Below are 22,657 nucleotides of genomic sequence, written 5' to 3'. Positions count from 1 at the left end.
ACACTACACACTGACACCCACCTCAACACTACACACTGACACCCACCTCAACACTACACACTGACAACCACCTCAACACTACACACTGACACCCCACCTCAACAAAACACACTGACACCCCACCTCAACACTACACACTGACACCCACCTCAACACTACACACTGACCCCCACCTCAACACTACACACTGGCCCCCACCTCAACACTACACACTGACACCCACCTCAACACTACACACTGACACCCACCTCAACACTACACACTGACACCCCACCTCAACACTACACACTGACCCCACCTCAACACTACACACTGACCCCACCTCAACACTACACACTGACCCCACCTCAACACTACACACTGACCCCACCTCAACACTACACACTGACCCCACCTCAACACTACACACTGACACCACCTCATCACTACACACTGACCCCACCTCAACACTACACACTGACCCCACCTCAACACTACACACTGACCCCACCTCAACACTACACACTGACACCCACCTCAACACTACACACTGACCCCACCTCAACACTACACACTGACCCCACCTCAACACTACACACTGACACCCCACCTCAACACTACACACTGACCCCCACCTAAATAAAGAGTACCATCTCCAAGATACCTCATCAGGTAAAACAGACCTCCACCATTGCATCACTTGGCCAACTGCTTATTCAATGTAATACATTCATTAATTGTGAATAATCCAAAAGGTGAATAATTGTATATATTTTTTCAGAGGGTTTTTCACGAAGACAGACACCAAGCCTGCTGCCACCTCATCTACATCCTATGGCTTCAGGTAAATAAAGTACTGTCAGAGCTCTACTGGCAGCAGTAATGTCAGAGCTCTACTGGCAGCAGTAATGTCAGAGCTCTACTGGCAGCAGTAATGTCAGAGCTCTACTGGCAGCAGTAATGTCAGAGCTCTACTGGCAGCAGTAATGTCAGAGCTCTACTGGCAGCAGTAATGTCAGAGCTCTACTGGCAGCAGTAAAGTCAGAGCTCTACTGGCAGCAGTAATGTCAGAGCTCTACTGGCAGCAGTAATGTCAGAGCTCTACTGGCAGCAGTAATGTCAGAGCTCTACTGGCAGCAGTAATGTCAGAGCTCTACTGACAGCAGTAATGTCAGAGCTCTACTGGCAGCAGTAATGTCAGAGCTCTACTGACAGCAGTAATGTCAGAGCTCTACTGACAGCAGTAATGTCAGAGCTCTACTGGCAGCAGTAATGTCAGAGCTCTACTGGCAGCAGTAATGTCAGAGCTCTACTGACAGCAGTAATGTCAGAGCTCTACTGGCAGCAGTAATGTCAGAGCTCTACTGGCAGCAGTAATGTCAGAGCTCTACTGGCAGCAGTAATGTCAGAGCTCTACTGACAGCAGTAATGTCAGAGCTCTACTGACAGCAGTAATGTCAGAGCTCTACAGGCAACAGTGATGTCAGAGCTCTACTGACAGCAGTAATGTCAGAGCTCTACTGACAGCAGGGACTCTATTAAATAGAGTAGAGTCTATTCTGTGTACTCAGTCTATCATTTAGACAGCCAATGCCCTGTTAGAAGGCTTGATTACATGGCGTCCTTCTATTTGCAGTGGATCAACATCCAGCTTCACCAAGAGGCCTTCAGAGAGCTACAAGAGAATGTAAACCTTATACAATTTATATGAGTAAACTCAGTGAATGTGTTTGAGTGTGACGCTGTGTGTGGTAAAGGATTATCAGAGATATCTGTAGTGACTTAAGGGAATGTGTTTGATAAGTACTGTATGTGTGTGTCCTTCTCTCCAGAGCTCCTCACACAGTGCGTCCCACCTCAAACCTCCCAGTTCAAGCTGAGGACCAGCTTTCTCCAGAGGAGAAGGAGAAACGGTGAGAGACAAAAAAACTTGCATCCCAAATGCACCCTATTCCCTTTATAGAGGTCTACTTTTGACCAGGGCCCTATACTGTATAGGGCCATATATAGGGAATAGGGTGCCATTTCAGATGCAGCCTACGAAACTCTTATTTTACCTCAGAAAATAGATGTCACGTCAAGGAAAAACAAGTAATCTCTTTCTTCTCTCTCTCTCTCTGTATCTCTCTCTCTCTGTCTCTCTTTCCTCCCTAACTCCCTCATTCTCTCTCTCTGTATCTCTCTCTGTATCTCTCTCTCTCTGTCTCTCTTTCCTCCCCAACTCCCTCATTCTCTCTCTCTCTGTATCTCTCTCTGTCTCTCTTTCCTCCCTAACTCCCTCATTCTCTCTCTCCATCAGGGAGGAAGCAGCCATGAACGTGCTCAAGACCTCTTCAGTCCGACAACGCTCCTATGTCCTCTCAGCCGCCAATAAATATGAGTATGTACCTCTCTCTTTCCCTTTCTTTCTCTCCCTTTCTAGCTATCTATGTTACGCTCGTCGTAAAGATTGGACCAAGGTGCAGCGTGGTTGGCAAACATTTTACTTTTATTTCAAATGAACACTGACAAAACAACAAAATACAAAACGAATGTAAAGTTCTGCAGGCTACACAGCAACTATACAAAATCAAGATCCCACAAACTAAGGTGGGAAAAAGACTGCCTAAGTATGATCCCCAATCAGAGACAACGATAGACAGCTGCCTCTGATTGGGAACCATACCCGGCAAACAAAGAAATAGAAAAACTAGAATGCCCACCCAAATCACACCCTGACCTAACCAAATAGAGAAATAAAAAGGCTCTCTAAGGTCAGGGCGTGACAATCTTTCTATCTATCTATCTATCTATCTATCTATCTATCTATCTATCTATCTATCTCTCTCTCTCTCTCTCTCTCTCTCTCTCTCTCTCTCTCTCTCTCTCTCTCTCTCTCTCTCTCTCTCTCTCTGTCTGTCTGTCTGTCTGTCTGTCTGTCTGTCTGTCTGTCTGTCTGTCTGTCTGTCTGTCTGTCTGTCTGTCTGTCTGTCTGTCTGTCTGTCTGTCTGTCTGTCTGTCTGTCTGTCTGTCTGTCTGTCTGTCTGTCTGTCTGTCTGTCTCTCTCTCTCTCTCTCTTTTTCTTTCTTTCTTTCTTTCTTTCTTTCCATCCCTCTATTCTCCTGTTTGTGTCTTATCTCCTGTTCTCCTGTTCATCTAACAGTTGTACTGACAAACCACCAGAAACCTCCCTGACCACAGATGTTCCATCTTTTGTGGCTAAAAGGTAATTGATGCCTGTCAAAGGACCGTCCTGTCTTGTTTTGTCCCGCATGGAAAATGATGATGTTGTCTGAAAGGAAAGGCTTGACTGGAGATGTTTTGTTTTTCTGACATGTTGTTTCTTGTGTGTCTAAAGGGTCACAGACAATGAGGACTCTGTCTTCACTGAGACTCCCTCTGTCCCCAAAGAACCAGCTGCACCATCTGTGAAAGACGTCCCTCCTGTATGTGTGAAAGACGTGTCTCCTGTATGTGTGAAAGATGTCTCTCCTGTATCTGTGAAAGATGTCTCTCCTGTGTCTGTGAAATATGTCTCTCCTGTATGTGTGAAAGATGTCTCTCCTGTATGTGTGAAAGATGTCTCTCCTGTATCTGTGAAAGATGTCTCTCCTGTATCTGTGAAAGATGTCTCTCCTGTATCTGTGAAAGATGTCTCTTCTGTATCTGTGAAATATGTCTCTCCTGTATGTGTGAAAGATGTCTCTCCTGTATCTGTGAAAGACGTCTCTCCTGTTTGTGTGAAAGATGTCTCTCCTGTATCTGTGAAAGATGTCTCTCCTGTATGTGTGAAAGACGTCCTCCTTCCAACCCCCGTCATAGTTGACACCCCAGCAGTGATTGACCCTTATGAGGGCATGAAGCCAGGGCGTACCAAAGTAGCCACTGAGCTGTCCCCAGAGAGTAGTGTCCTGTTGAAAGTAGTCTCCCCAGTGTCCCCTGTTCCATACAAACCAGTGAAGTCAGATCCTGCCCCAGTGGACACTCTGACAGCCCTGTCTGACACACTCATCTCCTTCGACACAGGTTCATCAAGGTACAGTACTGATTCATTAATGTATCTATTCATTTGAATAAGTATAGATAGAAACATTTGGACGTATTGACCAAACAATGATCAGATATGTTGCACCACAGTGTGTGTAGTGTTGAGGCCAGACCATTTTATTTACATTATGGGTAGGGCTCTGGGTGAGACTATTAAAGTTGGTCCACCCCATTGTCTTTAGAGAACCTCCATTAGTCAGTTGTACAGTTTGATCCCAGATAGCTGTAGTCCAATAACACAAAGTGTGTCTCCCGTCCTCCATAGCTCCAAAGTCCCTGACCCAGTATGGACAGAGACAGCAGAGCCAGAGGACAGGTAGGAAACCACAGAGACACACTTCCTCATTCACGTCATAGTGGGTGTTATGAATCCGGTTCCAGTAGGTTACTAACGACGTGTATTCATTCGGGCACACCGTACCAAACCGTAACAAAATGTTTTGCAATGAAAACTTGTGTTTTTTTATTGAACACCTTCAGGTTAGTCCCTCCCTGTTTGCTTCCGTTTGGTTTCTAGTGAATACACCCCTGGTGTCAACGGTCATTCTATACTTCTACACTGAGTGAACAAAACATTAGGAACACCTTCCTAATATTGAGTTGCACCCCCCTCAGAACAGCCTCAATTCATTGGGGCATGGACAATACAAGGTGTTGAAAGCGTTCCACAAGGATGCTGCCCCATGTTGACTCCAATGCTTCCCACAGTTGTGTCAAGTTGGCTGGATGTCCTTTGGGCGGCGGACCATTCTTGAATCACGCGTGAAACTGTTAAGTGTGAAAAACCCAGCAGCGTTGCAGTTCTTGACACAAACTGGTGGAACCTGGCACCTACTACCATACTCCGTTCAAAGGCATTTAAATATTGTGTCTTGCCCATTCACCCTCTGAATGGCACACATACACAATCCATGTCTCAATTGTCTGAAGACTTAAAAATCCTTCTTTAACCCGTCTCCTCCCCTTCAACTACCCTGATTGAAGTGGATTTAACAAGTGATATCAATAAGGGATCATAGCTTTCACCTGGATTCACCTGGTCAGTCTGTCATGGAAAGAGCAGGTGTTCTTAATGTTTTGTATACTCAGTGAATATTAAAACACAATCCTGCTGGTGAAGTACCTTAAATAGAGCCAAAAGAGGAAGTGATCAAACAACTTTTGATACAGAATTAAATGTGGTCTTAAACAGGTGTTGTGCAGTGTGTGTGTGCATGATGGCTAGCTATAATAGCCTGTTAGCTGCTACTATAACAGTATGTTAGCTGCTGCTATAATAGTCTGTTAGCTGCTACTATAATAGTCTGTTAGCTGCTGCTATAATAGTCTGTTAGCTGCTGCTATAACAGTCTCTTAGCTGCTGCTGTAATAGTCTGTTAGTTGCTGCAATAACAGTCTCTTAGCTGCTGCTATATCAGTATGTTAGCTGCTGCTATAATAGTCTGTTAGTTGCTGCTATAACAGTCTGTTAGCTGCTGCTATAATAGTCTGTTAGCTGCTGCTATAATAATATGTTAGCTGCTGCTATAATAGTCTGTTAGTTGCTGCTATAACAGTCTGTTAGCTGCTGCTATAATAGTCTGTTATCTGCTGTTATAATAGTCTGTTAGCTGCTGTTATTATAATCTGTTATCTGCTGCTATAACAGTCTGTTAGCTGCTGCTATAATAGTCTGTTATCTGCTGCTATAATAGTCTGTTAGCTGCTGTTATTATAATCTGTTATCTGCTGCTATAACAGTCTGTTAGCTGCTGCTATAACAGTATGTTAGTTGCTGCTATAATAGTCTGTTAGCTGCTGCTATAACAGTCTGTTAGCTGCTGCTATAATAGTCTGTTAGCTGCTGCTATAACAGTCTGTTAGATGTAAACCGTTGTGCTCTTCTATTCAAGTCCTCTCTGTCTTGTCTACAGATTGCATGGTGAGCCAATCCCTCAGCTCATGGTTGATGATCTCCTTTCTCTCACTAACGGGTTTGTTCCAACATTTTTTTTAAATTACAAATACAATTATTTAATACGACAATGTATCATGTCACATATAAGCCTTGTAATTATATTTCTCCTCTCCTCTCCTCTCCTCTCCTCTCCTCTCCTCTCCTCTCCTCTCCTCTCCTCTCCTCTCCTCTCCTCTCCTCTCCTCTCCTCTCTCTCCTCTGTGTACTGCTACCTGCCACTACTAAATCTACTACCACTACTACCTGCCACTGATAAATATACTACTATTCTACTACTACTACCTGTCACTACTAAATCTACTATTACTATTCTACCACTACTATTACTACTATTACTACTATTCTACTACTACTAGCTGTCACTACTAAATCTACAACACCCTCATCTCTGTCTATATCCTCCATTACTAACACCCTCATCTCTGTCTATATCCTCCATTACTAACACCCTCATCTCTGTCTACATCCTCCATTAGTAACACCCTCATCTCTGTCTATATCCTCCATTACTAACACCCTCATCTCTGTCTATATCCTCCATTAGTAACACCCTCATCTCTGTCTATATCCTCCATTACTAACACCCTCATCCTCTGTCTATATCCTCCATTAGTAACACCCTCATCTCTGTCTATATCCTCCATTAGTAACACCCTCATCTCTGTCTATATCCTCCATTACTAACACCCTCATCTCTGTCTATATCCTCCATTAGTAACACCCTCATCTCTGTCTATATCCTCCATTAGTAACACCCTCAGCCTCTGTCTATATCCTCCATTAGTAACACCCTCATCTCTGTCTATATCCTCCATTAGTAACACCCTCATCTCTGTCTATATCCTCCATTAGTAACACCCTCAGCCTCTGTCTATATCCTCCATTAGTAACACCCTCATCTCTGTCTATATCCTCCATTAGTAACACCCTCATCTCTGTCTATATCCTCCATTAGTAACACCCTCATCTCTGTCTATATCCTCCATTAGTAACACCCTCATCTCTGTCTATATCCTCCATTAGTTACACCCTCATCTCTGTCTATATCCTCCATTACTAACACCCTCATCTCTGTCTATATCCTCCATTACTAACACCCTCATCTCTGTCTATATCCTCCATTAGTAACACCCTCATCTCTGTCTATATCCTCCATTAGTAACACCCTCATCTCTGTCTATATCCTCCATTAGTAACACCCTCAGCCTCTGTCTATATCCTCCATTAGTAACACCCTCAGCCTCTGTCTATATCCTCCATTAGTAACACCCTCAGCCTCTGTCTATATCCTCCATTAGTAACACCCTCATCTCTGTCTATATCCTCCATTAGTAACACCCTCAGCCTCTGTCTATATCCTCCATTAGTAACACCCTCATCTCTGTCTATATCCTCCATTAGTAACACCCTCAGCCTCTGTCTATATCCTCCATTAGTAACACCCTCAGCCTCTGTCTATATCCTCCATTAGTAACACCCTCATCTCTGTCTATATCCTCCATTAGTAACACCCTCAGCCTCTGTCTATATCCTCCATTAGTAACACCCTCATCTCTGTCTATATCCTCCATTAGCAACACCCTCAGCCTCTGTCTATATCCTCCATTAGTAACACCCTCATCTCTGTCTATATCCTCCATTAGTAACACCCTCATCTCTGTCTATATCCTCCATTAGTAACACCCTCATCTCTGTCTATATCCTCCATTAGTAACACCCTCATCTCTGTCTATATCCTCCATTAGTAACACCCTCATCTCTGTCTATATCCTCCATTAGTAACACCCTCATCTCTGTCTATATCCTCCATTAGTAACACCCTCATCTCTGTCTATATCCTCCATTAGTAACACCCTCATCTCTGTCTATATCCTCCATTACTAACACCCTCAGCCTCTGTCTATATCCTCCATTAGTAACACCCTCATCTCTGTCTATATCCTCCATTAGTAACACCCTCATCTCTGTCTATATCCTCCATTAGTAACACCCTCATCTCTGTCTATATCCTCCATTAGTAACACCCTCAGCCTCTGTCTATATCCTCCATTAGTAACACCCTCAGCCTCTGTCTATATCCTCCATTAGTAACATCCTCATCTCTGTCTATATCCTCCATTAGTAACACCCTCATCTCTGTCTATATCCTCCATTAGTAACACCCTCATCTCTGTCTATATCCTCCATTAGTAACACCCTCATCTCTGTCTATATCCTCCATTAGTAACACCCTCATCTCTGTCTATATCCTCCATTAGTAACACCCTCAGCCCAGTGAACCAGAACACAGACTGAACGGGTGCTGCTGTACAGTGAGGGAAAAAAGTATTTGATCCCCATCTGATTTTGTACGTTTGCCCACTGACAAAGGAATGATCAGTCTATAATTTTAATGGTAGGTTTATTTGAACAGTGAGAGACGGAATAACAACAAAAAAATCCAGAAAAACGCATGTCAAAATTGTTTTTCATTGATTTGCATTTTAATGAGGGAAATAAGTATTTGACCCCCTCTCAATCAGAAAGATTTCTGGCTCCCAGGTGTCTTTTATACAGGTAACGAGCTGAGATTAGGAGCACACTCTTAAAGGGAGTGCTCCTAATCTCAGCTTGTTACCTGTATAAAAGACACTTGTCCACAGAAGCAATCAATCAGATTCCAAACTCTCCACCATGGCCAAGACCAAAGAGCTCTCCAAGGATGTCAGGGACAAGATTGTAGACCTACACAAGGCTTGAATGGGCTACAAGACCATCGCCAAGCAGCTTGGTTAGAAGGTGACAACAGTTGGTGCGATTATTCGCAAATGGAAGAAACACAAAAGACTGTCAATCTCCCTCGGCCTGGGGCTCCATGCAAGATCTCACCTCGTGGAGTTGCAATGATCATGAGAACGGTGAGGAATCAGCCCAGAACTGCACGGGAGGATCTTGTCAATGATCTCAAGGTAGCTGGAACCATAGTCACCAAGAAAACAATTGGTAACACACTACGCCATGAAGGACTGAAATCCTGCAGCGCCCGCAAGGTCCCCCTGCTCAAGAAAGCACATATAAATGCCCGTCTGAAGTTTGCCAATGAACATCTGAATGATTCAGAGGACAACTGGGTGAAGGTGTTGTGGTCAGATGAGACCAAAATGGAGCTCGTTGGCATCAACTCAACTCGCCGTGTTTGGAGGAGGAGGAATGCTGCCTATGACCCCAAGAACACCATCCCCACCATCAAACATGGAGGTGGAAACATTATGTTTTGGGGGTGTTTTTCTGCTAAGGGGACAGGACAACTTCAACGCATCAAAGAGAGGATGGACGGGACAATGTGCCATCAAATCTTGGGTGAGAACCTCCTTCCCTCAGCCAGGGCATTGAAAATGGGTCGTGGATGGGTATTCCAGCATGACAATGACCCAAAACACACGGCCAAGGCAACAAAGGAGTGGCCAAGAAGAAGCACATTAAGGTACTGGAGTGGCCTAGCCAGTCTCCAGACCTTTATCCCATAGAAAATCTGTGGAGGGAGCTGAAGGTTCGTGTTGCCAAACGTCAGCCTCGAAACTTAATGACTTGGAGAAGATCTGCAAAGAGGAGTGGGACAAAATCCCTCCTGAGATGTGTGCAAACCTGGTGGCCAACTACAAGAAACGTCTGACCTCTGTGATTGCCAACAAGGGTTTTGCCACCAAGTACTAAGTCATGTTTTGCAGAGGGGTCAAATACTTATTTCCCTCATTAAAATGCAAATCATTTTATAACATTTTTGACATGCGTTTTTCTGGATTTTTTGTTGTTGTTATTCTGTCTCTCATTGTTCAAATAAACCTACCATTAAAATTATAGACTGATCATTTCTTTGTCAGTGGGCAAACGTACAAAATCAGGAGGGGATCAAATACTTTTTTCCCTCACTGTATATAGGATATAGGTCAGATACACCGCTCAAAAAATAAAGGGAACACTAAAATAACACATCCTAGATCTGAATGAATTAAATAATCTTATTAAATAATTTTTTCTTTACATAGTTGAATGTGCTGACAACAAAATCACACAAAATAATCAATGGAAATCCAATTTATCAACACATGGAGGTCTGTATTTGGAGACACACTCAAAATTAAAGTGGAAAACCACACTACAGGCTGATCCAACTTTGATGTAATGTCCTTTAAACAAGTCAAAATGAGGCTCAGTAGTGTGTGTGGCCTCCACGTGCCTGTATGACCTCCCTACAATGCCTGGGCATGCTCCTGATGAGGTGGCGGATGGTCTCCTGAGGGATCTCCTCCCAGACCTGGACTAAAGCATCCGCCAAATCCTGGACAGTCTGTGGTGCAACGTGGCGTTGGTGGATGGAGCGAGACATGATGTCCCAGATGTGCTCAATTGGATTCAGGTCTGGGGAACGGGCGGGCCAGTCCATAGCATCAATGCCTTCCTCTTGCAGGAACTGCTGACACACTCCAGCCACATGAGGTCTAGCATTGTCTTGCATTAGGAGGAACCCAGGGCCAACCGCACCAGCATATGGTCTCACAAGGGGTCTGAGGATCTCATCTCGGTACCTAATGGCAGTCAGGCTACCTCTGGCGAGCACATGGAGGGCTGTGCGGCCCCCCAAAGAAATGCCACTCCACACCATGACTGACCCACCGCCAAACCGGTCATGCTGGAGGATGTTGCAGGCAGCAGAACGTTCTCCACGGCGTCTCCAGACTCTGTCACATGTGCTCAGTGTGAACCTGCTTTCATCTGTGAAGAGCACAGGGCGCCAGTGGCGAATTTGCCAATCTTGGTGTTCTCTGGCAAATGCCAAAAGTCCTGCACGGTGTTGGGCTGTAAGCACAACCCCCACCTGTGGACGTCGGGCCCTCATACCACCCTCATGGAGTCTGTTTCTGACCGTTTGAGCAGACACATGCACATTTGTGGCCTGCTGGAGGTCATTTTGCAGGGCTCTGGCAGTGCTCCTCCTGCTCCTCCTTGCACAAAGGCGGAGGTAGCGGTCCTGCTGCTGGGTTGTTGCCCTCCTACGGCCTCCTTCACGTCTCCTGATGTACTGGCCTGTCTCCTGGTAGCGCCTCCATGCTCTGGACACTACGCTGACAGACACAGCAAATCTTCTTGCCACAGCTCGCATTGATGTGCCATCCTGGATGAGCTGCACTACCTGAGCCACTTGTGTGGGTTGTAGACTCCGTCTCATGCTACCACTAGAGTGAAAGCACCGCCAGCATTCAAAAGTGACCAAAACATCAGCCAGGAAGCATAGGAACTGAGAAGTGGTCTGTGGTCCCCACCTGCAGAACCACTCCTTTATTGGGGGTGTCTTGCTAATTGCCTATAATTTCCACCTGTTGTCTATTCCATTTGCACAACAGCATGTGAAATGTATTGTCAATCAGTGTTGCTTCCTAAGTGGACAGTTTGATTTCACAGAAGTGTGATTGACTTGGAGTTACATTGTGTTGTTTAAGTGTTCCCTTTATTTTTTTGAGCAGTGTATAAACCCATTACCACTTTCCCGTACATCTCTAGTAAACTGATCTCCTTACATCCATCACTAAGTACATGATGTTACTGTGTCTTCCTATGGGAGTGGTATGTATGATGTCTCAATGGTGTGTGTGTGTGTGTGTATGTTGTAGGTCATCTGACAGTGATTCACCATGGGATAGATGGAGTGCACCAACTGTCTATAAAGAGAAGGAGGACAGGTATGTACCTATATTATATTACAACCCCTATAGGACTATTTAGTCCTGTTGATGTCTTTATATTCCAACACAATGTCTTTAATCATTGACTAACATAATGTTAGGAGCATGTCAGAGAGAGAGAGGAAGGAGAGAGAGGGAAAAATACCAGCGAGAGACTGAGAATGAGAGAGAGAGAATGAGAGAGAGATGAAGGAGTGAGTGAGGTAATGGTTAAGTGCAGTATGACTAGAATGGGAGGAGAGGAGAGGTCGGTTAGGTAAGGTAACACTATAGTGAAGAAGTTTCAGACCACACCTTTCTTAGCCAATAAAGCAGCCAGAGAAACATAATCCCCAAGTTAGAAGAAGAAGTGACAAGTTAGAAGAAGAAGAAGTGACAAGTTAGAAGAAGAAGAAGTGACAAGTTAGAAGAAGAAGAAGAAGTGACAAGTTAGAAGAAGAAGAAAAAGAAGAAGAAGTGACAAGTTAGAAGAAGAAGAAGAAGTGACAAGTTAGAAGAGGAAGAAGTGACAAGTTAGAAGAAGAAGAAGTGACAAGTTAGAAGAAGAAGAAGTGACAAGTTAGAAGAAGTGACAAGTTAGAAGAGGAAGAAGTGACAAGTTAGAAGAAGTGACAAGTTAGAAGAAGAAGAAGAAGAAGAAGAAGTGACAAGTTAGAAGAAGAAGAAGAAGTGACAAGTTAGAAGAAGAAGAAGTGACAAGTTAGAAGAAGAAGGACCACGTTAGAGACTTAGATGAGAAGCCACTGGGAACACACTGGTTGAATCAATGTTGTTTCCACGTAATTTTAATGAAATCACGTTGAACCAACGAGGAATAGACATTTGTGCCCAGTGTGAAGACGCGTGTTGGCTATTGAAAGCCATTCTCTAGAAATAAATGCTCTGACTGATATTACTGTCTCGCCATCACAGAGACCCAGAGCCTTCAATGGACCGGTGAGTGTGTCATGATCTGTCTAACACAGCAACATGTTAATATCTCTCGTTTTTTCCCTCATGCCTGTCATAGCATATCTTCCCATTATCCACTGTAATCTAAAATCTTTACAACGTTCTCTTTGCTGCTGTGGTAAGGAAACCTTATGCATGTTGGATATACGTAAGTTAGGGACTCTACAATAGTAAGGAATCTATTGGTAGTAAAATAGGAAATCAAATACATGTGATATTGGGGGTACTAAAGGTATATCCAGGATAAACTGTGAGGGTCATAGTACATCCAGGTTATCCAGGATAAACTGTGAGGGTCATAGTACATCCAGGTTATCCAGGATAAACTGTGAGGGTCATAGTACATCCAGGATAAACTGTGAGGGTCATAGTACATCCAGGATAAACTGTGAGGGTCATAGTACATCCAGGTTATCCAGGATAAACTGTGAGGGTCATAGTACATCCAGGATAAACTGTGAGGGTCATAGTACATCCAGGTTATCCAGGAGAAACTGTGAGGGTCATAGTACATCCAGGTTATCCAGGAGAAACTGTGAGGGTCATAGTACATCCAGGTTATCCAGGAGAAACTGTGAGGGTCATAGTACATCCAGGTTATCCAGGAGAAACTGTGAGGGTCATATCAAGCCTCTCTGGTACTACTCATAGACATACCAGTATAGTCTGTCCTCTGTATCAATCCTCTCTGGTACTACTCATAGACATACCAGTATAGTCTGTCCTCTGTATCAATCCTCTCTGGGACTACTGACAGTCATACCAGTATTGTCTGTCCTCTGTATCAATCCTCTCTGCTACTACTGACAGTCATACCAGTATAGTCTGTCCTCTGTATCAATCCTCTCTGGTACTACTCATTGACATACCAGTATTGTCTGTCCTCTGTATCAATCCTCTCTGCTACTACTGACAGTCATACCAGTATAGTCTGTCCTCTGTATCAATCCTCTCTGGTACTACTCATAGACATACCAGTATAGTCTGTCCTGTGTTTTTCTGTCCCATTCTATTTCTCTGCTATGTTCTATTTGACCCCATAATGAGACACTGTCTGATATACAGTATTATTTCCTCTAGTTCTAGCTCATTCTCCAGGACCTTGGACAGCTCTGCCAACCAGAGACCCAAGTCACCAGACACTGATTCCAAGAAGTGAGTGAATCATGAGAAGGATGGGGGTAAAACTTTGGAAGTACAGTTAGTTATAACCATTAGCCTAGTAGTGATGGTTACTATGTGATGGTTACTATCATGTGATGGTTACTATTTGTGATGGTTACAATAAATGAAGTCTTCTCTCGACCCTCTACCCCTCCTCTCTCTTGCATTCCCTCTCTTTCTCTTGCATTGCCTCTCTCCCTCTCTTTCTCTTGCATTGCCTCTCTGTCTCTTTCATTACCTCTCTCTCTCTTGCATTGCCTCTCTCTCTCTTGCATTCCCTCTCTGTCTCGTTCATTGCCTCTCTCTCCTCCCTCAGGTGTTTTGTGTATCTGAAGGAGTATGTGGACGTTACAGATCTAACCAAGCACAACAACGATCCTGACTATGTAACGTCTAGTTCTACCAACCATTCCTACAGTAGCCCCTCCTCTTACACCAGGTAACAATACTTTTTCCAAGCCCCAGTTTGAAAACAACCCATAGGCCCTTGTTGTTCAAATCCTAGGAACCCAGATAGGTGTAATCAACACAGCAGAAGGAAGCTACAAGGTTAGCTGGGTGGAGTGAGATCATCACCATATTCAAATCAAACTTTATTGCTTACGCATATCTGGTTCCTTAAGATCGGCAAACACCAAATAGAAGTGGTATGGACACCAAGGTTATTATAGTCAACAAAAACTGAAACTAAATAAAACTATAGTTGGAAAAACTATTTAGTAAACGGAAATATTTTTTTTACGAAAAACATTGGAAAAACAAACTATCTTTGACTGCAAAAATTAAATAAAAACCATCAAATTATGTTTTGTTTTAGTTGTTTTCACCTTAATCTTGTGCAAAAATCGAATGGGGTTTTCAAGCTTTTTTTCCTAATGGGTTTTTCAAGCTTCTGAATCTGGCGGGCAAAAGCTTCCAGTAAATGCCGATGTTTCAAATAGGCCAAGCTTGTGCATCACTATCACTAATCAGAGGGCGTGCACGGAGCGTGACTGGGCCAAGCTAGAGCAGCTTGTGAAGTTGCTGGAGCCATTCTCAATCCACTCCGACCAACTTCAAACTGACAGCCAGTCGCTGTCTGATGTGGTGTCGTGTCTTCTCAACCTTAAGGCACACTTGCAGTCAACTAATGTTGCAAAACAGTTTTCACAGGTCCTCCTGAAGTCACTGCATGAGCGCTTCGCATGCATACTGAGTCCTCTGGCAGCCAACTTCCATCCAACCCCTGCAGCAGCTTGCCTGATGGACCCAAGAGTGTCTCTGGCACTTCGCTCAACAGAGATGGAGCCACTGATGAGGGAAGCCAAGTCTTTTGTACTTCAGCAAATCAGAGAATACAGCCGTGGAGCAGCAGGACCCCAGTAAGATCCCAGCAAGATGAATTCAGCAAGCATCTCGACCACAGTGCATCAGAAATATAGTTTTCTCGCATCGGAGACTGTGTCTGAGGTCACTGTCCAGCCGGAGGATCAACCTGGCAGGGCATTAAGTGCCTTGTGTGAGGTGTGGAAATACCTGGAAGAGATAAAGGAGGGCATGTTTACAGAGGCAAGGGTGTCTGTTTATCCCAAGCTGTGCCCTGTGGGACTGGATCTGGTTTCTGCCCCTGCATCCCAAGCGTTCTAAACCAGAAAATCTTGTTTGGTTGAATAGAAGAAAAAATTAAACAACCACACACACAGGCTGGCTGTGAACTGATACACCCACAGGCTGTAACGGGTGTCATACAGAGTAGACCAAGGCGCAGCGGGTTGAGTGCTCATATTTAACTTTTATTTGAGACACGTAACAAAACAAGAAAACGAACGAACGACAAACAGTCTTGCAGGCTACACACAGCAATGCAAAAACAACTTCCCACAAACGACAGGTGAAAAAGGGCTACCTAACTATGACTCCCAATCAGCAACAACGATATACAGCTGTTCCTGATTGAGAGCCATACCAGGCCAACACAAAGAAATATACAACATAGAAAAACCATAGAAATACAAAACATAGAACAAAACCCCAAAACCTCGACAACACAAAACAAACACACCCCTGCCACGCCCTGACCAAACTACAATGACAAATAACCCCTTATACTGGTCAGGACGTGACACAGGCTGGCTGTGAACTGATAGATTTGTGAAGAAGTGTTGTATTGCTTATGTTTTTGCTGCTGTTGTTGCAGCTGTTTGTATTAAACTTATTTGAGGGGGTTAGTCAGTGATACATGTTTAATATTACATCATGTCAAATGTGCCATGATTTAATTTGTTGTTTTTTCCTCTCTCGCTTACTGTCAGATAAAGGTCAAGGTACTTAATTTTCTTATATCTACTACTAAAGTTAAAAAAGCATTGGATTGGTGTAAACGTTGGCAAGAGCCTTTCCTTCCACCATATTTCTTGCGCCAGTCTAGCCATTTGTCCTTTAAGTCACATTAGGATTGTTTTAATATTTAAACCTAACCAATCCTATGTCCTGGCCGTGGAGTTGTACGGAGTCCTGTGATGGCCAAAAGCCAGTGTTAGCATGGGCAGCGCCATGCTAACACTGAGGGTTTTCTAAATTTTGATTTAGTCAACTGGGCGGGACTTCCAACTTCATTAGCTGATCCCTCCTGATGACCCGGTTGGTATGACCTGATGACCCGGTTGGCATGATCTGATGACCCGGTTGGCATGACCTGGTTGGCATGACCTGATGACCCGGTTGGTATGACCTGATGACCCGGTTGGCATGACCTGATGACCCGGTTGGTATGACCTGATGACCCGGTTGGCATGACCTGATGACCCGGTTGGAGTTGTGACAGCAGGGTCATCAGGCGGGATCAGCAAATTATTTCAAGATGGAGAAGGCCTCAATGGTGCTGCCCATGCCCTCATAGACACCATCATGACACAGATACAGAGATGTTATGTCTATCCAAGTCCATGGTCCTGGCCCATCACCTTATGTATTACTGCCCCCAGTGGCAGGAAGTGACACATACATGGCTCCTAGCCTCCCACTAAAACCCCGGCCGACCCGCTCATTAGGCAGGATTAGGCGGCCGCCTGTGGCGGCAGACTGACGAGGGCGGCATTTTCTCAGCTAAACTGACCAAGATGCACCTCCAACAACACATAAAACCAAACATAATTATGGCCAATGACAATTTCTCTCTACCAGTGGCATATGGGCTTTTTAGGTGAGCGCTGATGCCGCCCTGTTATAAACACTTTGTCAAAGGCAGGAGCGCAACATATTTATCTTGTTCATTCCCAGCTCGTTTCTCCAGGGTGCTGCTGGAGAGACACATCGCTGCGGTGCTCCCCCAACGTTCCGTCAGAAAGAACGTATCTAACATAAGTCATCTAACATAAGTCATAAGTCATGCTCGCCTCCCTACCTCTGAGGAAGCACAGCTCCCGCTCAGCCCAGTCAAACTGTTCGCTGCTCTGGCACCCCAATGGTGGAACAAGCTCCCTCACGACGCCAGGACAGCAGAGTCAATCACCACCTTCCGGAGACACCTGAAACCCCACCTCTTTAAGGAATACCTGGGATAGGATAAAGTAATCCTTTTACCCCCCCCCCCAAAAGATTTAGATGCACTATTGTAAAGTGGTTTTTCCACTGGATATCTTAAGGTGAATGCATCAATTTGTAAGTCGCTCTGGATAAGAGCGTCTGCTAAATGACTTAAATGTAAATGTAAATGTAGCAGGTCTAGGATATGATAGAAAGAGTATGTGACCTTTTCTGTAGTCTACAGACTGGAGATAAAATGGATGACAATGTAATGAGACGAACACTTTTTACTTCATGCAGGTTTCTCCGATCTAAATGAATAGCCTAACCTAAATGGCGCCCAATCAAATAAACAAATGCGCTGTCATGTTAACAAACAACATATTCTAAAAACAGGACAGGTCAAAGTAAAATGGACAATATGGAAGGGACATTCAACTGTTGTCTAGGAGTTTCACTTCATTGTCATGATCAGTGGTTTCAAGTTTGTATCTATACATTTTTGACAAGCTGATCATAGAGAAAAAGAAAATACTTCTGCATTTCCTGCTGTGTAAACAAATAAGCAAATAGGCTCATGATAACTCCCGATAAAGTTGGGTATCTGATATTCAGAGCTTAAATAGCCAAATTGATAAGTCACAGGAATCAGGACTAATAAAGCCAATGTTTACAAATGGTGGGCCTACCACATAGATGGGCATTCATAAAATTCAGTTTCAGGCAACACTGTAGGCTATACCTCAGTAAGCACGAGCCGACCAATGCCTTTTGGAAATATTTTTTGGGTGCATTCCGGACCGGCCTTGATTTCCACATCCACGGGCATTGTTTTTTTGTCCGGTCCAGACAAAATCTGAACCAATCATAGACGGCTATGTTTGGTTCAGATTTTGTCCGGTTTTTGGCCCAAACATAGACGTCTATAAATTACATCTTTTCAACTTTCATTCAGAACCAAAAATGAGCCTTATTTCAACATCGGGAAAATACATATTTTAAACGTCTGGAAAATATGTATTTTCAACATCCAGAAAATAAGTACTCAAATTTCATTCAGAACCAAAAATGAACTTGATTTCAACGTCCGGAAAAGACTCTTTTTCAACGTCCTAGAAAATATGTATTTTAAACTTATGGAAAATAAGAATTTTCACCTTTTATTCAGAACTTAAATTGAACTTAACTTCAACGTCTGGAAAATACCTATTTTACACGTCTTTCAACGTCATTGTGCTTACTGGGTGTATTCTAGTTTTGCAGGGGCTGCATTCTTTGGTCTCGCCTAGAACGGCAGTGTAACGATCGTCGTTGTAATGATGGTCGGCAACAAAACAATAAAGAGTAACCAACAAAACGTACAGCTTTGTAGGGCTAAAAGCTACAATACAAAATCAAGATCCCACAAACAACAGGTGGGAAAAGGCTGCCTAAATATGATCCCCAATCAGAGACAATGATAGACAGCTGCCTCTGATTGGGAACCATACCAGGCCAACATAGAAATACAAAAAACTAGAGTACCCACCCTAGTCACACCCTGACCTAACCAAAATAGAGAATAAAAAAGCTCTCTAAGGTCAGGGTGTGACAGTACCCCCCCAAAGGTGCGGACTCCGGCCGCAAAACCTGACTCTATGGGGGAGGGTCCGGGTGGGCATCTAGCCTCGGTGGCGGCTCCGGTTCGGGACGTAGACCCCGCTACGCTCGCGGATCCCTCCGCTTCCGTGGAACCGGACTGTAGATTGTCACCGGGGTCTCCAGACCGTAGATCGTCGCTGGAGGCTCCGGACCGTGGATCGTCGCTGGAGGCTCCGGACCGTGGATCGTCGCTGGAGGCTCCGGACCATGGATCGTCGCTGGAGGCTCTGGACCGTGGATCGTCGCTGGAGGTTCCGGACTGCAGACCGTCACTGGAGGCCTGGTGCGTGGAGCTGGCACAGGACGTACCGGGCTGGGGAGACGCACAGGAGGCCTGGTGCGTGGAGCTGGCACAGGGCGTACCGGGCTGGGGAGACGTACTGGAGACCTGGTGCATGGGGCCAGTACAGTCTTCACCAGACGGCTAGCACGCTCCTCAGGACGAGTACGGAGAGCTGACTCAGGTGGCATTAAACTGAGGACACGCTCCTTAGGGTGAATGTTGTGCCTCATGCACCAACACAACAGCTCTCTCATAACTCTCTCCTCCAATTTCCCCATCAACTCCTTAACTGTCTCTGATTCACTCCCTTCACTCCCCTCCAAGTTCACCTTCCTCTCCCAGACAGGCTCTGGTTCACACCTCGGCTCCGCCGACCACCCCGTGTGGACTGGCTCTGGTTCACACCTCGGCTCCGTCAACCACCCCATGTGGACAGGCTCTGGTTCACACCTTGGCTCCGTCAACCACCCCGTGTGGACAGGCTCTGGTTCACACCTCGGCTCCGCCGACCACCCCGTGTGGACAGGCTCTGGTTCACACCTCGGCTCCGCCGACCACCCCGTGTGGACTGGCTCTGGTTCACACCTCGGCTCCGCCGACCACCCCGTGTGGACAGGCTCTGGTTCACACCTCGGCTCCGCCGACCACCCCGTGTGGACTTGCTCTGGTTCACACCTCGGCTCCGCCGACCACCCCGTGTGGACTGGCTCTGGTTCACACCTCGGCTCCGCCGACCACCCCGTGTGGACTGGCTCTGGTTCACACCTCGGCTCCGCCGACCACCCCGTGTGGACAGGCTCTGGTTCACACCTTGGCTCCGTCAACCACCCCGTGTGGACAGGCTCTGGTTCACACCTCGGCTCCGCCGACCACCCCGTGTGTCCCCCCCCAAAAAAGTTTTGATGCTGCCTCTCGGGCTTCCTTCGTTGGCCGCAAACCCCGGTGTCGTCGTTGTTGCTCCCTCGCTGCCTCCGCCTTATTCTGTCTCCTGCCATTATTTCGTCCCACGTCCAGGATGTCCTCCACTCCTGGCTTTCCTCCCAGGCCCAGGATCCCTGCTCCTCCTGGGCACTCTGCTTGGTCCGTGGGTGGTGGGATCTTCTGTAACAAACGTCGTTGTAATGATGGTCGGACCAAGGTGCAGCGTGGGGTAGGTTAATAATTTTTTATTTATGATAACCTGCAACAAAACAATAAAGAGTAACCAACGAAACGTATAGCTTTGTAGGGCTAAAAGCTACAATACAAAATCAAGATCCCACAAACAACAGGTGGGAAAAGGCTGCCTAAATATGATCCCCAATCAGAGACAATGATAGACAGCTGCCTCTGATTGGGAACCATAAAAAAAAAAATACTAATATAAATAAAAACAAATATTAAATCACAAAACTATAATAACCTTGATCGACACACATACCATTTTGTCATGCCTTGGCTGGAAACTTGTAGATACAGGCTTTGATCGATTAGAGCTGTGTCCCATGCGCAACACCTCTCCCCCCTCCTCTAGGTCTACCATGATGTCTGCCTGTACGTACTGTGGAGAGCAGGTGGGCAACGATGCCAAGATCACCATCGAGCACCTCAACATCTCCTGCCACCCGGCCTGCTTCAAGGTAACTAAACCTGGTTGTTAACATGTTATACTCTGATTATAAACATGTTATAATCTGGTTACAATCATGTTATTGGTTGTACACTTTGACCCTGTATCAGCTGTGGTGGCTGCGGTAGTGGTAAAAGTGTTTGTTTCAGTGGTATAGGAGCCGTGTTGCTAGCAGGTATAATTATTGAAGACTAGAAGTAAGCTGAAGCTTTCATATAGTCTTGGCTGTGTTACATTAACAATATGCTGTTGTTCTTGTTGCAGTGTGGTGTTTGCAGTAAGCCAATGGGAGACTTTCTGTTCAACATGTTCCTGCACAAAGGGAAAGTCCACTGTGAGAGCTGCTATGACAACGTCTTGTAGGATGCTTCTTTTCCTTGTCTCCTCGTCTCTTTTCCTTCATGGCCACTGAGAGGTGACAATACTGGATGGCTGTTATAACTGCTCTTTCCCATCAAGACCTGTCGTCTGGTAATAGACAAGGACACTGCACCTTGAGTTTGACATTTACATTACATTTACATTTAAGTCATTTAGCAGACGCTCTTATCCAGAGCGACTTACAAATTGACATGAATTTCCATGTGTGAGATTTTGTTTTCATACCTTTGTATGGATCCTACTGAATTGCATGAGGTTAACACTGGAACTCTATGGCAGGTATTCTATGGTTTAAAGAGAATAATATGATAAAATTACTGATATTGTCTTCCGTCCATTTGAATGAACACATTTTTTGTCTTTTTTTTCTCCTTAAAGGACCAGTGCAGTCAAAAAGCTTGATTTTCCTGTGTTTGACATATACTGTATTTCTATGCTATGAGGTCGGAATAATTGTAACGCGTGTGGAGGACCAAGACGCAACAGGGAAGTGTATACTCATCTTCTCTTTTTAATATATAAGAAGGAGAAACAAAATAAACACATATACAATTAACAGAAACGACACTAACAGTTCTGTCAGGTGACAGGCACAAAAGAGAATACAACTACCCACAATCCACAATACAAACACACCCCTAATTATAGGACCTTCAATCAGAGGCAACTCCAACTGAAGGCCCCAACACCAATTAACTAAACATAGAAATACAAATGACTAGGCAGAACATAGAAATAAACTAACATAGAACAATAACCAAAACCCTGGACTAATAAATCAAATACCCCTCTCTACATGGACACATACACACAACCACCCTGAACCACATAAAACAAATACCCCCTGCCACGTCCTGACCAAACTAAACACTAACCAATACCCCCTGCCACGTCCTGACCACACTACAATAACCATAACCCCCTGCCACGTCCTGACCAAACTAAACACTAACAAATACCCCCTGCCACGTCCTGACCAGACTAAACACTAACAAATACCCCCTGCCACGTCCTGACCAAACTAAACACTAACAAATACCCCCTGCCACGTCCTGACCAAACTAAACTAACAAATACCCCCTGCCACGTCCTGACCAAACTAAACACTAACAAATACCCCCTGCCACGTCCTGACCAGACTAAACACTAACAAATACCCCCTGCCACGTCCTGACCAAACTAAACACTAACAAATACCCCCTGCCACGTCCTGACCAGACTAAACACTAACAAATACCCCCTGCCACATCCTGACCAAACTTAACACTAACAAATACCCCCTGCCATGTCCTGACCAAACTAAACACTAACAAATACCCCCTGCCACGTCCTGACCAAACTAAACACTAACAAATAACACCTTTACAGGTCAGAACGTGACAATAATACTGCGAAATTGGGAAAATTATGATAATTCCCTTTAAGTGTGTAAGCTCTGTTTG

General features: G+C 44.8%; 1 protein-coding gene across 5 annotated transcripts in view; it reads left to right on the top strand.

The window, feature by feature from the left end:
* Nucleotides 1-21,740, top strand: part of znf185 (zinc finger protein 185 with LIM domain) — a 26,849-nt gene extending 5,109 nt beyond the window's left edge. For 2 of the 5 annotated variants that reach the window (XM_029722316.1, XM_029722280.1), the window contains 14 exons: nucleotides 761-823; nucleotides 1,616-1,666; nucleotides 1,812-1,892; nucleotides 2,279-2,359; nucleotides 3,122-3,184; nucleotides 3,317-3,994; nucleotides 4,271-4,321; nucleotides 5,919-5,978; nucleotides 11,611-11,679; nucleotides 12,595-12,618; nucleotides 13,714-13,788; nucleotides 14,114-14,236; nucleotides 20,739-20,844; nucleotides 21,099-21,740. In XM_029722316.1, the coding sequence (XP_029578176.1) occupies nucleotides 761-823; nucleotides 1,616-1,666; nucleotides 1,812-1,892; nucleotides 2,279-2,359; nucleotides 3,122-3,184; nucleotides 3,317-3,994; nucleotides 4,271-4,321; nucleotides 5,919-5,978; nucleotides 11,611-11,679; nucleotides 12,595-12,618; nucleotides 13,714-13,788; nucleotides 14,114-14,236; nucleotides 20,739-20,844; nucleotides 21,099-21,197 (1,624 nt within the window). In that variant the 3' untranslated portion in view covers nucleotides 21,198-21,740. The remainder of the gene's footprint in view (nucleotides 1-760; nucleotides 824-1,615; nucleotides 1,667-1,811; nucleotides 1,893-2,278; nucleotides 2,360-3,121; nucleotides 3,185-3,316; nucleotides 3,995-4,270; nucleotides 4,322-5,918; nucleotides 5,979-11,610; nucleotides 11,680-12,594; nucleotides 12,619-13,713; nucleotides 13,789-14,113; nucleotides 14,237-20,738; nucleotides 20,845-21,098) is intronic. The other 3 variants (XM_029722299.1, XM_029722306.1, XM_029722289.1) reach the window with 3 other exon arrangements.
* The last annotated feature ends 917 nt before the right edge of the window (nucleotides 21,741-22,657 follow it).

This window comes from Salmo trutta, chromosome 3, assembly GCF_901001165.1.
Source record: "Salmo trutta chromosome 3, fSalTru1.1, whole genome shotgun sequence".
Taxonomy (NCBI): domain Eukaryota; kingdom Metazoa; phylum Chordata; class Actinopteri; order Salmoniformes; family Salmonidae; genus Salmo; species Salmo trutta.
This window is presented reverse-complemented; position numbering and strand designations above follow the sequence as displayed.